This window comes from Myotis brandtii, unplaced genomic scaffold, assembly GCF_000412655.1.
Source record: "Myotis brandtii unplaced genomic scaffold, ASM41265v1 scaffold904, whole genome shotgun sequence".
NCBI classification, from domain to species: domain Eukaryota; kingdom Metazoa; phylum Chordata; class Mammalia; order Chiroptera; family Vespertilionidae; genus Myotis; species Myotis brandtii.
Genome location: NW_005371715.1, coordinates 169,905 through 185,840, shown reverse-complemented (window position 1 = coordinate 185,840; position 15,936 = coordinate 169,905). Strand labels below are relative to the sequence as shown.

Sequence of the window (15,936 nt, the reverse complement as noted above, 5' to 3'; positions counted from 1 at the left end):
GACTGTGAGAGGGTGCAGGCCAGGCTGAGGGACCCCACCCAATGCACAAATGTCATGCAGCGAGCCTCTAGTGCTGCTATAAAAAAGAAAGAACTCTTACCATTTACAACAGCATGGATGGACCTGGAGAGCATTATGCTAAGTGAAATAAGCCAGTAGGAGAAAGATAAATATCTTCATGATCTCACTCACTTGTGGAATATAATGAACAACATAAACTGATTAACAAAAATAGATACAGAGACAGAGAAGCATCGAACAGACCGTCAAACCTCAGAGGGAAGGCAGGGGAGGTGAGAAGGGGGGGGGGGTAAGAGATCAACCAAAGGACTTGTATGCATGTATATAAGCATAACCAATGGACACAGACAGTAGGGAGGTGAGGGCATGTGCTTGAGGGCAGGAATGGGCGGGGAAAGGTCAATGGGGGCAAAAGGAGACATATGTAATACTCTCAACAATAAAGAATTTAAATTTAAAAAAGAAAAAAATTGGTTTCCTCCATAACCAGGTTCACTCCTACTCTCCTTCCAATATTATATTTAATAAATATTTTATTCTTTTTTGGACATTTTCTATGTATGTGGACATATATAGATATGTTGCCAGAAATATTAAGATTCCTTTCACAGAGAAAAGTTTCAAACTTTTTTTTTCTTGTGAATAAATATCAATTATCCGAGTAATACTGGAGTCTTTTATAGGGTTCTAAAATACATAAAAAATAACTTAAAAAGACAACCAGAATTTTATATTAAATGGTGAAAAGGATTGGTTTTTAAGTTTTAAAAACATTAACACAAATATATTTCCAAAGTTCACCTAAAGTTTCACAAAATCAATTTAAAATTATGGGTTTTGACATGTCTCCAACTACATTATCTTTACTTCTCCTTTGACTAATGATAATTTAATGAAATTATTTAAGCTTACTTCAGATTTCCAAAATGTCTCTCTAAAACTTTTATACATTATTATCTTGGCCTCTAATGTATTCATACTGATTGTTTTTTCTCTTCCTTAGTTTTAACCACTGTAACTCTGTCCAATCTCCATCAGCATGGTGTACAATTGATGCAATTTTCCAAGAGACTTTGTCAATTTTGTAAGATCCTGCATTTTTGCCAAGATTTTAAATTTAATTATTGAGTTGATTTTCTCTGTATTTATACTGCCTTTTTTTTGCCAGCTGTCAAGGGACAGATTCTAGATTCTTCAATAAATAGTACATAAGATGATATGTTTGAGATGGGATTAATATTAAAAGTGAATTTTTTTATTTCTTATAAAAAAAATCCTATAGCTGCATGATTTGGAAAATTGGCCCTAAGTAAAAACACTTAGGGAGAAAAAAGCTCTGATACTTAATTAACAATATAACATGTATTTTGAAATTTATTTTATCTAGTTCCTTTTTAGATATCTGACTATTTTAAAATGGAAAGTATGAATCAAAGCATTCCCTTTTTCCCATTTGCCACAAGGCACAGAAGAGACATGGGAATGTATAAAGTATACTTTTTAGATAACTGCTATTTCTGCTCATTCTGGAGTTTAATTTTAAGCTAAAGTTTGAATGTATATTCTAGTTCAACACTGAATCAAAAATTTCAAAAATTATTTTTAATTGTAAGTAATGATTTTACTAATATAGTCAACATGGTGGGGAATTCTCCAACATAAAACATATATGCCTTCTAAAATTCTCTGAGATAATAGAAGTGAAACACACACACACACACACACACACAAACTGGCCACTCATCAGCCTAAATCAGCTCATAATTAATAAATCACTGCATAAGCTGAACTTGAAGAAATGCCCTTGGGATTATTTATATTCAGATCATTTAATTCTCTTGAGAACACCTATGACTTTGACCGGGCTTATTAAAATGCTGATTAACTATTTTGATCTCTACCTATTTACTAAACTGTACATTTCCTGAGGATCATTCTTTCTAATTTGCAATTTTGTCATTAAAAAACTGAGTGGAGGAAAACAAACTGAAGCTCCAATTATAGAAACTGATTTACATAGTAAAGTCACATTTATTCAAAATAGTATGGATAGTGAGAAATATGTTATGAACTCTTTGAAACTCATATCTGTGAAATAACTATGTTATAAAAGATTTTCACTTTTGATTTCTAATATAGGTACACTATGGTCAGAACATGACCTGTGTGCTTTTCAAACTTTAATGTGCATATGCATGCGGGAATACATTTTAATCAACTTTGCTTCCTTTTGAAATGTTATAGATAGCTCTATATGTTGCTTCCCTAAAGAAGCGATAACTAGATTCTCTATTATATGTGCAATAGAGTGTGAACTGTGTTTATAATGAAATATATAAGTGAGCAAATTCAATGCTTATTAAAATCAATATATGAATACTCTCTTAATTATACTTATTAAGATCTGTTAAATGTCATGCAGCTGGTTATTCTACCTCAACAACAAAAGTTCCTGTTGGGGCTCAGGCAAACCCTCACCATTTTTAATATTTTTTGAATTTTTAATATTCACATTTCTTTCATATTTTGGGAGATTCCTAGCCATTCAGTATGTATATTTTTCAGACTGTCTTCACTTTGAGCTATAGCCTCCCTGACACCATGTCTCATCAAATATTCTGTATTGGGAGAGTTGAAGCCATAGCCTTGAAAGAACGAAGTGTGCTCATTTTCAAGCAGTTTTTCCCAAATATATCTTTTCCTCAGGAATTTGTAAGGGTGTGAAGAATATGATGCAGGGTGTTCCTAGCAACAACAACAACAACAAAAAATGTCACTTTAATGTCACCTTATTACCAACATATTCAATCCACTAATTTTGTCCTTAATGACTTTATATTTTTCATAGTGACTTGTTGCTTCAGGAATTTTTTCTTGTCTACTTCCTTTTTCTCTACATTAGTTTGCTAGGATTGACATAACAAAATTACATAAATTGTGATTAGTTTGCTAGGATTGACATAACAAAATTACATAAACTGGGTGGCTTAAAAAACAGAAATTTACTTTCTCACAATTCTGGAAGCCACATGACCTGTATCAAGGTGTCTGCAGGGTTGGTTTCTTCTGAGGGCTTCCCTCATTGGCTTGTAGAAGTCTGCCTTCTTCTGCTTGTCTTTATATGATCTTTCCTCTGCTTATGTCCTCATATATACACATCAGTCATTGAATTAGGTCCCACTTATGACCTCATTTTACCTTAAGTAATTCTTTAAATTCCCTATTTGCAAATATAGCCATCTTCTGAGGGTTAGAACTTTAACATATGAATTTTTGGGAGACACATTTTAAAACACCCCCTCTTATCTGTAAACCAAAAGAAGTCTATTGGATAACAACCAGAAGACAAGTAGTAGGAATATAGACACATGAAAGCAAAGACATGAGTTTTAAAATAAAGCAGGACATTAAAACATCTCAACAAACTTTAAGGCAGGTCTTAGAAAGTAACCAAAAGCATTTTCAGAACATTCACAGAGGTTTCCATTTTCAAGCACTAATATTAACCTATATAATAAAAGACTAATTAATATGCAAATTGACCAAACGGCAGAATGACCGGTTGCGCTGACGCTCACTGACCACCAGGGGGCAGACGCTCAATGCAGGAGCTGCCCCCTGGTGGTCAGTGCACTCCCACAGGGGGAGTGCCACTCAGCCAGAAGGTAGTGAAGGGAGCCTCCCCTGTCTTCAGGGAGTGGGCCTAAGCCAGCAGTCAGACATCCCCTGAGGGCTCCCGGACTGCGAGAGGGCGCAGGCCGGGCTGAGGGACCCCCCACCTGAGTGCATGAATTTCATGCACCAGGCCTCTAGTATGTAAATATAATTCCCTTTCTTGGTAAATATTGGGGCTTTTAAAAATTATGTTTCATTATTAGCACTACACAAATACTTTTCTTATATTTTATTATATAAATCTTGAAGGTGGAATCCAAGTTTATGATATGAAATGAACATGCCATAAATAAAAAAGCCTCTTCATGGTTTTGGTGAACAGGCATTATATGGAAAGCCCCTACACTAAAGATTTAAATTCATGCAAAGCTTAGAAAAACTTGGTGCTATTATGCTTCATGAAGAAGACAAAACAAAAAATAGCATTTGAATTTTTCCTCCTGTTCTTTGTAATCACCACACACATTTAGTGTCTTATCTTAGATAAATGGCTATAGGACCAAAACTCAGAAACTTTGAATAAAGCCAACATATACAGGGATTAGAGTCAAAAGGTAGAGAAATAATTTCTGAACCGAGTTATCCCTGGATCCAGCTATGCCTGAAATGAGCTTCAAAATGAACTTCGCAGCTTTATGAGTTATAACAATTCTAGGTATGCTTTTAATTGAGGTGGTTTAGTTGTAGGAGTCAAAACACCTTTTAGGGATGCATACTTTCTGAAGACACAGTATATACATTGGAATTATTACAAAGCTAATATAGCCTCAACATGTACACTTATCATTGACTATTTCAAATATATTAATATCCAAACAAGTGTTAGGATATTATGTCATTATAAAAACATGATGAGCAGGAAAATTATGTATTTATGGAAATAATATAATTTGCAAACTGATTCCTGATTTTAGCCTACCACAATTGATCTAAATATATATTTCAATGTGGTTAATATGGTGGCCTGTGATCTCCTTCCTTGCAATTGCTAATTATAGCTCATATCATATTCTTAATCTTAAGACAGTCTTTTACAGGTGCTAAGTAGCTCTGAATCAAAAGAATGCATATTTATAAGATGGGAGAAATCTCTCTATGAGCCTGGAGAATGCAGCATCAGCATGTCAACTCCATTATTGGTAATTCTTGCCATGTAAAGCTTTTTTTTTTTCTTTTCTTTTTTAAATCCCTAATCACATTTAGTGAGCAAATAACTAGAAATAATCATTTAGAACTCTATTCATCAGACCATTATTATTTTGCATCAACTAAGCCTTTATGAGATAGCTGAATTTCTTCAGGGAATAAATACTATTTACCATTCCTCTTTGCTGCCCATCTAATAGAAAGTTTTAGGTCTATCTCAGAGTTAAAGCCCAGGCTGAATGATGGAAGAGATTTTAATGAACACATCATTATATAAGCAGTGAAACATCGAAAACCAGACACCAGAGCAGTCATATGTTTGAATAAACAAATAAAACATTTAAAATTTCAATGATGTATTTAAACAACTCGAAATAGAACTATTTTAGACAAATTACAATATTGGATTCTTTCTGGGAATGTCAGTCCTATATGTAATCATGGATCTGAAATTGACTCCATGGGAGCTCTACAGAAGAACATTTATAAATGTAACAAACAAAAAGGAGCAGTGTGTGAGACTGAGGGTATGCAGTATTAAGAACAAAGCTTTGGAATTCTTGACATGAGATGATGATACACAGAGATGAGTAAGCTCTCTGGTAATTACCAGCCATGCGACCTTGATAACTGACATAAGTTTCACAATTGAAGAGTTTGTCATTTAAAATTTCAGGATTCTACTAGAACTAAAATAATTCTATTTTGAGGATTAATTTAAATTGTAAATGTAATAACAAAAAAATTGTAAAACTAAGCTTATTAGAATTTATAAGAATTAGGATACTTTTTAAATGCCAGTAATTTTTTTTAGTGTTCTCATTTTATTATTGTTATGATTATAGTTATTTATATAAATTGAAAAAGGCACAATGTTTAGATGAGTAAATTAAATTTCTATCTCTGAGATGAAGTTAAATTCCTATCTCCATGTGTTTAAATCCTAGAAGAAACTTCTTGTTCTTCTTTAACCAACACAAAAATATATTATCTGAGTGCTATAGTTAAAATAATTGAAATAGTAATACTGAAAAATTGTCCTATATGGTGAGAATATTTTGGGGATAAAAAGAGTAGAAAAAAAAACGCCATTTTGTGGATGCTGGGGAGCCGGGCGGAGGGTGTGGACTTCAGCCGCTGCGTTTCTCCCTCCGGATCTCGAAATGCATCGTGATTCCTGTCCCTTGGATTGTAAGGTTTACTTGGGAAATCTTGGGAACAACGGTGACAAGACTGAGTTGGAACGGACTTCTGGCTATTATGGGCCACTCAGGAGTGTGTGGGTTGCTAGAAACCCTCCCGGCTTTGCTTTCGTGGAGTTTGAAGATCATCGAGATGCAGCTGATGCTGTCCGAGAGCTAGACGGGAGAACCCTGTGTGGCTGCCGAGTAAGAGTGGAACTGTCCAATGGTGAAAGGAGAAGTCGAAATCGAGGCCCGTCTCCCTCTTGGGACCGTCGCCCTTGAAGGAGTCCTCCACCTCGCCGCAGATCTCCAAGATGCAGAAGCTTCTCCCGTAGCCGGAGCAGGTCCCTTTCCAGAGATAGGAGAAGACAGAGATCACTGTCCCGGGAGAGAAATCATAGAGAAGCTTCTCCCGTAGCCGGACCAGGTCCCTTTCCAGAGATAGGAGGAGAGAGAGATCACTATCTCGGGAGAGAAATGATAAGCCGTCTAGATCCTTCTCTAGGTCTCGGAGCCGATCTAGGTCAAATGAAACGAAATAGAAGACCAGTTTTCAAGATGTACAGGAAATAACTTCCTTTGATAGGAGTATGTACAGAAAATTTGTTTGAGACTTAAGCGTGGTGCATTTTTAAAAATTTTTTTAATGCTGTCATTTGTAATGTTTTGTGAGAATCCTTGGAATAAAGTTTTGATTACAAAAAAAACACACACAAACAAACAAAAAAAATAGTAGAAAAAAAAGGATGATTTACTGATTACAAAGTGCCATGAATATGGGTATATTTTTGAAAGTTAAAATTTATTAAAAACATTCAAAAAGATTTTGATGATGCTATATTGTGTCTTAAAAATGATGAAAAGACACTTGTTTTCAGACATAGAGAGAATTAAGAAGTCTAAGAATGCTTTTAATATAAAACATTTTAAACTTATAAAGAAATTTATAATTTTGTGTGTGTGTGTTTGTGGTGTGTGTGTGTGTGTGTGTTTTGTTTTGCATGTTGAGACATTTCTGCTACATGGGATGCACTGATATACAGGTATTCCAAGTGTACTGGTAAGGGTGAAAATTAGACTTTAGCAGTATGTTTAAAAAACATACATACATTTGCTTTTATTCTGAGTTAGCAACTTTCCTGTCAGGAATTTATTCTAAGAAAGTTATCAAAATGTCAAAGATGAACTAATGATAATATTTCTAGTAGGCAGATGACCCACAACCATGTATAATATCTCCTCTCCTTGGGTGTGGGTGAAACCTGTGACCAGGATGAACTATTGCTCTGTGATCATGTTAAATTATATGGCAGCAGGCAGATTGTCTGGGGTGAGCCTAACCCAATCTAGGGAGCTCTTTTAAAAGCAAAGAGTTTTCCATGGCTAGTCAAAGAAGAGGATGAGATGCTCACTCTGAGTGGCAAAATGGAGACTCCACGTGGCAAGAACCTAAGGGTGGCATCTAGGAGCTAAGGCTGGCAGGAAAATGGGACTGACATTCACAAGGAAATGAATTCTTCTAACAACTAGTGAACTTGAAAGAGGACTCCAAAGCCAGATATAACTATAGTCCTGGTATTATTTTTGATAGCAAGTAACTGGAAACCACCTCTGTGACTAACAATAAAGACCAGGTAAACAAAATATGATACAGTATACAGTAACTCATGTATGCAAAATCTATATACAGTCTATGTCAGAGGTGTGTACGAAATTCTCTGTGTATTTTTACATATATTTATATATTTTTATACAGAGTGGGACAAAACAGGTTTATAGTTGTTTGTATAGAAAATAATACAATAATCTATATATATGAAAGCCCAGTGACTGAACAGCGGAACGACCAGAATGACCAGTCAACCAGTCGCTATGATGTGCACTGACCACCAGGGGGCAGAAGCTCAACACAGGAGCTGCCCCCTGGTGGTCAGTGCGCTCCCATAGCGGGTCAATCCCCACAGGTCACATCCCCCACCAATGCACGAATCTGTGCACCAGGCCTCTAGTCCTATATAATAAAAGCCTAATATGCTAAGTGTCTGGTCGTCCGGCCGGCTATTCAAACAATCAAAGCGTAATATGCTAATGATATGCTAAGGCTGCTCAACCATTCGCCGTGACATGCACTGACCACCAGGGGGCAGACGCTCCGACCAGTAGTTTAGCTTGCTGCTGGGGTCTGGCCAATTAGGACTGAGAAGATGAGCCAGACATGCCCTGGATCCCTCCCATGGTCCCTCTCCAGCCCCAATCATGCACCAGTGGGGTCCCTTGGCCTGGCCTGCACCCTTTCGCAATCTGGGCTGAGGGACTGTCCCCTCCCCTCGAGTGCACGAAATTCGTGCACTGGGCCTCTAGTTAATAAATAATAATACAAGACTAAACTGTGTTTTGAGTACTCACAATTGTAAACCGATTTTTGCCCCATCCTATATTGTATATTGCTTTGGATTAAATTGTGCCCTTCAAAGGGGATATTTGAAGACTTAACCCCTAGTACCTAAGAATATAAACTAATCTATGTACATAAAAGCCTGAATGACCGGGGGCACACTGACCACCAGGAGGCAGTGATGCACACTGACCACCAGCCGGCCAGCTGACCGTTCAACTGTCAGGGAGCAGACGCTCAATGAGGAGCAGAAACCACAGGCATGGAAACATGGAACAGACTGATGAATCTCAGAGGGAAGGGGGAAGGGGGGAAGGTGGGAAGAGATTAACCAAAGATCTTACATGCACACTAGAGGCCCAGTGCATGGATTAATGCACTGGTGGGTTCCCTCGGCCTGGCCTGCAGGGATCAGGCTGAAACTGACTCTCCAACATCCCCTGAGGGATTGCAAGAGGGCACAGGCCAGGCTGAGGGACCCCACTGGTGCACGAATCTGTGCACCAGGCCTCTAGTTAAAAATAGGTGTTTGGCAGATATATTAAAGTTAAGATGAGGTCATTAGGGCCCCTAATCCAATATGACTGGTGGCCTTATAAAAAGGGAAAGTTTGGATTCAGAGACATACATGCACAGAGAAAAGATCATGTGGAGACACAGGGAGATCAGCATCTACAAGCCAAGAAATGTCTGAAGCTACCAAAAGTTATGGAGAGGTATAGAACTTCCCCTCACAGTCTCAGCAGGAACCAAATCTGCCAAGACCTTACTTTGGACCTCTAGCCTCCAAAAGTGTGAGACAATAAATTTCTGTTAAGTCACCCAGTATGTAATAATTAGTTATGGCAGCCAGAAGCCAATACTCATCCTAAATGCTCATGTTGATGAAACTGAGACCAAATTGCAATGACTATTAGGAATTATATAGGTGGGTCCTCCAAATTAAATTGTTAGTATTAGATCACATTTGACCTATTAACATGACAATTTTGTAGACTCCAGCCTTTTGTTTTATATTGTTTGCATTCAATTATTGAAGTTAAAAAAAAAACATTTCTATTACTGTCATGGTTACATAAATTCAGTAATTATAAAAATTAATGATTTCAAATCACCCAAAATTTAGTTATTTCTATTCTATAGCTGTTCAATAAAAATGAATAACTTGTAAACTCATTTCCTTTCTTATATTCCTTTTGTGTACTTAGTCTCCTCACATCTACCTTGTGACATTTCATAGTTTATGCATTATTTCTATATCAGGTTTTTATAATATTAGATACAGACATGACTAAATACAGCACTATTCTGTTTCTAGTGGAGAAAATAATTAATGGGAGATTAATATTGAATAGTCAAAATATAAACTGAAAGTTTCTTATAAAACTTCATTGTCTAAAAACTAATGATAACTCTCACTTTTGCAAAGAATATTCATAACTGCTAATGATGATTCAATGATTCAGTAATCACTTGAGGATTCAGTGAAAGCAAAAAATTTGCTACAGATCATGCTAGTGGAATCTAGTGAAAAAGACAAGCACCAGACAAGTGATTATAAAAATATATGAGTAGTCTTATGATGGAAAACTTACATGAGTTATGTGGAACTAGCCAAGTCAAAGGTTAGAAAATTCCCCCAAGGACATGATTTTTAAGATGAAGCCTTGTGATTTATGCAGGGTCAGTGGAAAACAGCTGCAGAGAAGGCTGGGGGTTGGGCTGCATAGAATGTTGATTAAAAATAGAACATGTATCACTGCACATAGTTCTGTGATCTTGGTTAAAACACCCAAAGAATGGTTGTGATGCTTTTGTCTGTTAAATGCATGGCTTCTTTTGACATTAATCTTTATTTTTTAGAAATACTTTTCAAATCTGCATTTTCTGTCAAGAATAAATCTCATTAACTGCTCCACTCCAAATGGCTACTTCTGTCACTGCAAATTTATATAGGGACAGCTATACATTATTAACCAGCTATGAAAAGTCACTGGCTAAATGTCACCAAAGCTGAGATATAGCTGCACCTTGGGATTCATATAGCAAACAGTTTAGTTTTAATCATCTTGGACCACAAGAAGTCTTGACATTTGAGCAGCAACTTTATTCTCTTTAACTTGCACTGGAATCAGACCTCTCATATGTCAGCCATAATTTCAGCTTAAATGGGATAGAAACTTTTACTTTCTAAATTAAAAATGTGAAAAAAAATCAATCCATCAAAGACCTTATCATTCATTTAATCAATGCTCACCTGCAGCCTTTTCTTCCATTCCCCACCCCCACCCCCCCAAAAAAAAAAAAAAAAAGTGAGCAAGGGCAGCTATAAAATTCAAGCAACTTTAAAACTGCAGGATTTTTTTTTTCACCAACTACCTTTCTGTTACATTAATACCTATGAGAAATGAGCCTACTCAACCACATTAAAATAGATAATTGATTTTACTCTGGTATTTTTTTAAATTGATTTTACTCTGGTATTTTTTAATACTGATGAAATATGTAGGTTTCATACTTTAAAAGTATACATTTGAATCTTTTTCTGCTCACTATAAAAAATATCACAAGGGCATTAATCTGTGGTGCCCCAAAATATCTAAATTTATTAATAATATTTTATTTAAAATATCTCGTACATGATATTGTGAATTTCAATTTTATTAAGATCTATCATTTTAGCTTTTCATTGTGAATATGTCATGAAGGCAGTATAAAAATATGATTCTTTAAATTAGTAAAAATCAGAAAAAAACGCTAAACTAACATATCTATATATATAAAAGCCTAAGCAAGGTTTATGCCGAAGGACTGGAATGACCAGAATGACCAGTCGCTATGATGCGCACTGACTACCAGGGGGCAGATGCTCAATGCAGGAACTTCCCCCTGGAAAATATGATTCTTTAAATTAGTAAAAATCAGAAAAAAACGCTAAACTAACATATCTATATATATAAAAGCCTAAGCAAGGTTTATGCCGAAGGACTGAATGACCAGAATGACCAGTCGCTATGATGCGCACTGACTACCAGGGGGCAGATGCTCAATGCAGGAACTTCCCCCTGGTGGTCAGTGTGCTCCCATAGGGGGAGCACTGCTCAGCCAGAAGCCGGGCTCACGGCTGGAGAGCGCAGCTGTGCTGGCGGGAGCCTATCCTGACTTCACAGCAGCGCTGTTAAGCAGCAGTGGCAGGCGAAGCAAGCCGGGATGAGCGCCAGTGGCATGGCACCCTGCCCCGCCCTGGCTTGGATTCCTCCCTGGCCGCCTGCCACTTGGTGCACTGCTATATCCCCCAAGGGGTCCCGGATTGTGAGAGGGGGCAGGCCAGGCTGAGGGCCTCACCCCTTCACAAATTTGTGCACCAGGCCTCTAGTCAAAGAAAATCTTCATAGATAAAATTCTATCAAACATAATGTGGGCTAATAAATGAGACTGCATAACTTGTGAGACAACGCATATACCTCACATCTTTCATAATTTTACTACTCACATAGGACAACAAGCTATAAACGATCAATTATTAGAAATAATGACCTTGCCCCTCTAGTTCTAAATGATCAGGATAGATACATTGAGATATAAACTCCTTTGCTTCTTGTGTAATTCATTTTACTTCAAGTAAGGTAGGCAATCCACACATAACCACAGTCTCTACATAAAATTAAATCATGTGACAAAGAGAAATAATTAGGGGCTAGATACTCTGAAAATATCTGGATGATGCAATTGAAATCAAGAAGACATCCTTTCACAGAGGTGGTAGACATCTAGAAATAAAAATTTATCATTTCACAGTACCCTGTAAATAGCTCTTCTGTTTTTTATAGCTAAAGCTAAAAAAAAAAAAATTAACTGGCTTTTTATAAGTCTCTGTCAGTTGACATATATATACATATATGATAAAGTCATTCATAATTAGTATAGTAAATATATATATGGAAATAAAAGTAGATGATGAAAGGTAAAATTGGGCACAAACATTGTTTAACTATTCTATGAATGTTGACACAACTGTATAAATTAACAGTATTTTATTTTTATTTTGTTAGGAAATACAAAACTGATAAGAAGTTGCCTATGCTTTTCTTTATCTCCTTGACAAGTTGAAACCACCACTTTTATGTTTGGTCCTATTTCTGCTCCTTTATTTACTAAACAATATTCAAGTAATATTTATCTATTATCTATTACATATGAGACACTGTATTAGGTTCCATACAATGATGAGCAAAACAAACACAATACTTATAGAAATTGCAGTCAAATGAGGAGAGAAAATAAAGAATCAGACACAAAAAAATAACTGCTACCATGTTCTACAAAGGTATCTAATGAGAGATAAGACCTAGTTTGTTGGGTGGTTAGGATGTGGGGAGAAAGGCCTCCCTATACCCTTTTTTTTTTTTTTTGAGAATCAGTAGAGAGACAGTTATTCTGGAAAAACAAGTTTAATTCAGAGTCACCATGGGATTTAGTCAACTACCCCTATAGGTTTGACTGCTTCATGAAAGATATGCTAAATTCTGAAAATCTTTCCAGCCTTGGAGTGCCTCAGTTGGAATCTTCCCAAATAGATCCCGAGCAAAGTGTGTCAGTGGAAGTAATTTTGGGGGAGATGTAGAAAACTCCTAAAGATGAGTAAGTTGTTTGGAGGAAATAAAGTTTGCATTCTTTTTTTTTTATTGATTTTTTTACAGAGAGGAAGGGAGAGAGATAGAGAGTTAGAAACATCGATGAGAGAGAAACATCGATCAGCTGCCTCCTGCACATCTCCTACTGGGGATGTGCCCACAACCCAGGTACATGCCCTTGACCGGAATCGAACCTGGGACCTTTCAGTCCCCAGGCCGACGCTCTATCCACTGAGCCAAACCAGTTTCGGCAAAGTTTGCATTCTTAAGTCAAACTCTGGTCAACCATGAAAAACATACTTCAGAATTATGTGACATGATGGGATAAAGAAATAAAGGTACTGACACCCAACTCCCATCAGTTTTTATGGGCTGCATCTTGGATTGGGGAGATACTGAGGAGGCAAATAGTGTAATTCCTCCGAATTTCTAATCTGCCTAATGGACAGTAAGTATTAAAAGCCCTCTAGCTCATACATACAGACATAAGCAGCTAACGATGACCATGGAAAGCTGAATGGTAAGATCGCTGCAATGTAAGAGTGGGTCACCGACAGCACCATAGAGTGAGCAAAAATTATTTGCATCAGTTAAGACTAATAATTAAAAATTACAGACTTAGTTGGGAGGTAGATTTCTAAAACAGTAGAGATACAAATAATTTTTGTTCAGTGGAAGCTAATAACTTTAAGACTTATAATTTATATTTTTGTAGGAAAGTGACCAGATTTGTACCTAATCTGGCAATGTTATCCTTAAATGCAGTTATTAAGCTGCCTATAAATATATCACGTTCAAATGGTCTATGAACTAGTCCCAACATTTTCCAGTTTTTCTAACTAATGAATGAGTTCAATAAAATACTTTACACTTGTTCATTTATTTTGCATTAGAATCCTATCTATACTTTGAGAAATAGAATTTAATTAGTCTGTGGCGCATATTAACAACTCTATACTCCCTTCATGTTTTGAGAGAAACTGCTCTAGACATTTTCTGATAGGAGCAGAGATTTCTCCTGTTTAAACAAACCGCTACCAGACAACTGTGTACATCCAGGCTAGAAAAATACCTCTTTACTCGGGACAGGGAGACAGATTTTAATTTTAATAAGAGTCATTAGAGAATTAAAAAATAATGCTTTTCCAAATAAATAACATAATTAGGCTTTCTAAAGTTAATAAAGTTGTATCTTGTTAAAATTCAAAATTAAATTACATTTAGTAGTAAATATATATATCTGTAAAACAAACAAAAAACCCCTCTATTCTGGTGAAATATACTATCATTAATAAGGGAGAACTTCTTAGTTTTCATTCCCATAAAATCACACAAAGGCCTAAATGAGGAAGTCATTAACTGGATATTACTTCATTTGTCAACACCATTAATTGGCCAATTAATAAGTTTTCAAAGGGACGATAGTGAATTGGTCATGGTAGGTTAAATTATGCTGTTTGAACAAATAATCTCCAAACTTCAGGAGGCTTAGATTCAAAAAAGGCTTATTTCTTTCTTATGAGAGAAATCCATTAAAAGTCCCCCAGAGCTGTACTCCATCGTTGTCCTCACTCTGGACCCAGGCTGGAGCATCACGAGTAACTACAACAGCAAAACATGTGAGCTCTGCAAAGTTTCACACCAGTATTTAGTATTTCCCCCCATGGGGACACATATCATTTGCAGCCCAATTCATTAGACAAAAATATTAATGCCGATTTACACAAACAGAAGTACAATCATACCATGTGCCTGAAAAAGAAAAAAACTGGAATATTTGACAAAAAGAACTAAGGAGGTGAATATATATTGTATTTATTTTTACAATCTGTATCTATTTCTAGTCTATTTCTCCTGGAGTCTGAAAAAAATACACATAAAAATTTTTGCCTTTGTATATATACAGAGCCGAGAGTGTTAAACATGCTACATCTATAGTAATATAATGTGAACATAAAGTTTTCACAAATTATACTATATTTTTTCTAGAACTTTGTCCATTTTAATAATTTCCTGGCATTTCTAAAGTACTGCACTTGAGGTTTTCATATAATTAATTAGAAATTCATAAATATGCTTTAAATAAAATAGTAAAATGGGCTTTTATTGGTTAAGGAATAATAACTTGAGAAAAAATTAAAGATTAAGGCAGAGATGGTAAAAGCAAAACATAATTAAATTATAGTAAGTGCCTTGAGTAAGGGATTTATTCAAAATTGGATTTCAAGCTATTATAGTCTAAATCCAATTTAGATTTACTTAGCTCAAAGAAGAACTTTTTTTCCCCCTTCAGACTGCATTTTATGTTCCAGAATTTATATAAAATTTAGACTCAAAGAAATAACCGCAGTCACTATCAATATTCTTCTTAGCTTTTTGGATGTTTCAAAATTATTATTATTCTAAAAGCACATTCATATTATATTTAAACTAGAGGCCAGGTGCATGGATTCATGCACCAGTGGGGTCCCTTGGCCTGGCCTGTGGGAATCAGGCCAAAACCAGCACTCTGACATCCCCTAAGGGGTCCCGGATTGTGAGAGAGCGGTCCTTGGGTGATGCACCCCAGAATCAGGCTCCCTTTTCTCTGATTCCCGGTGCATCACCTGAGAACCACAGCTGCCAACTCACCGCAGCTCAGCAGCTCCTGCATTGAGTGTATGCCCCCTGGTGGTCAGTGTGTGTCATAGTTACCAGTCGGAGCATCTGCCCCCTGGTGGTCATTGCGCACCATAATTTGCAGTCGGATGGTCGAATGGTTGGATGGTCGCTTAGGCTTTTTTATATATACTAGAGGCCCAGTGCACAAAAATTTGTGCCCTCGGGGGCCGGGGGGAGGGGGGTCCCCCAGCCCGGCCTGTGCCCTCTCGCAGACTGGGAC

The 15,936-nt window shown here is 36.5% G+C and overlaps 1 protein-coding gene and 1 pseudogene across 1 annotated transcript in view; one reads left to right on the top strand and one right to left on the bottom strand.

The window, feature by feature from the left end:
- Positions 1-15,936, bottom strand: part of EYS (eyes shut homolog (Drosophila)) — an 815,396-nt gene that overhangs the window by 696,195 nt on the left and 103,265 nt on the right. Inside the window, 1 exon segment of the mRNA XM_014532733.1 lies at positions 6,138-6,545. Coding sequence (XP_014388219.1) covers positions 6,138-6,545 — 408 coding nt within the window.
- LOC106724625 lies at positions 5,939-6,733 on the top strand (annotated as a pseudogene).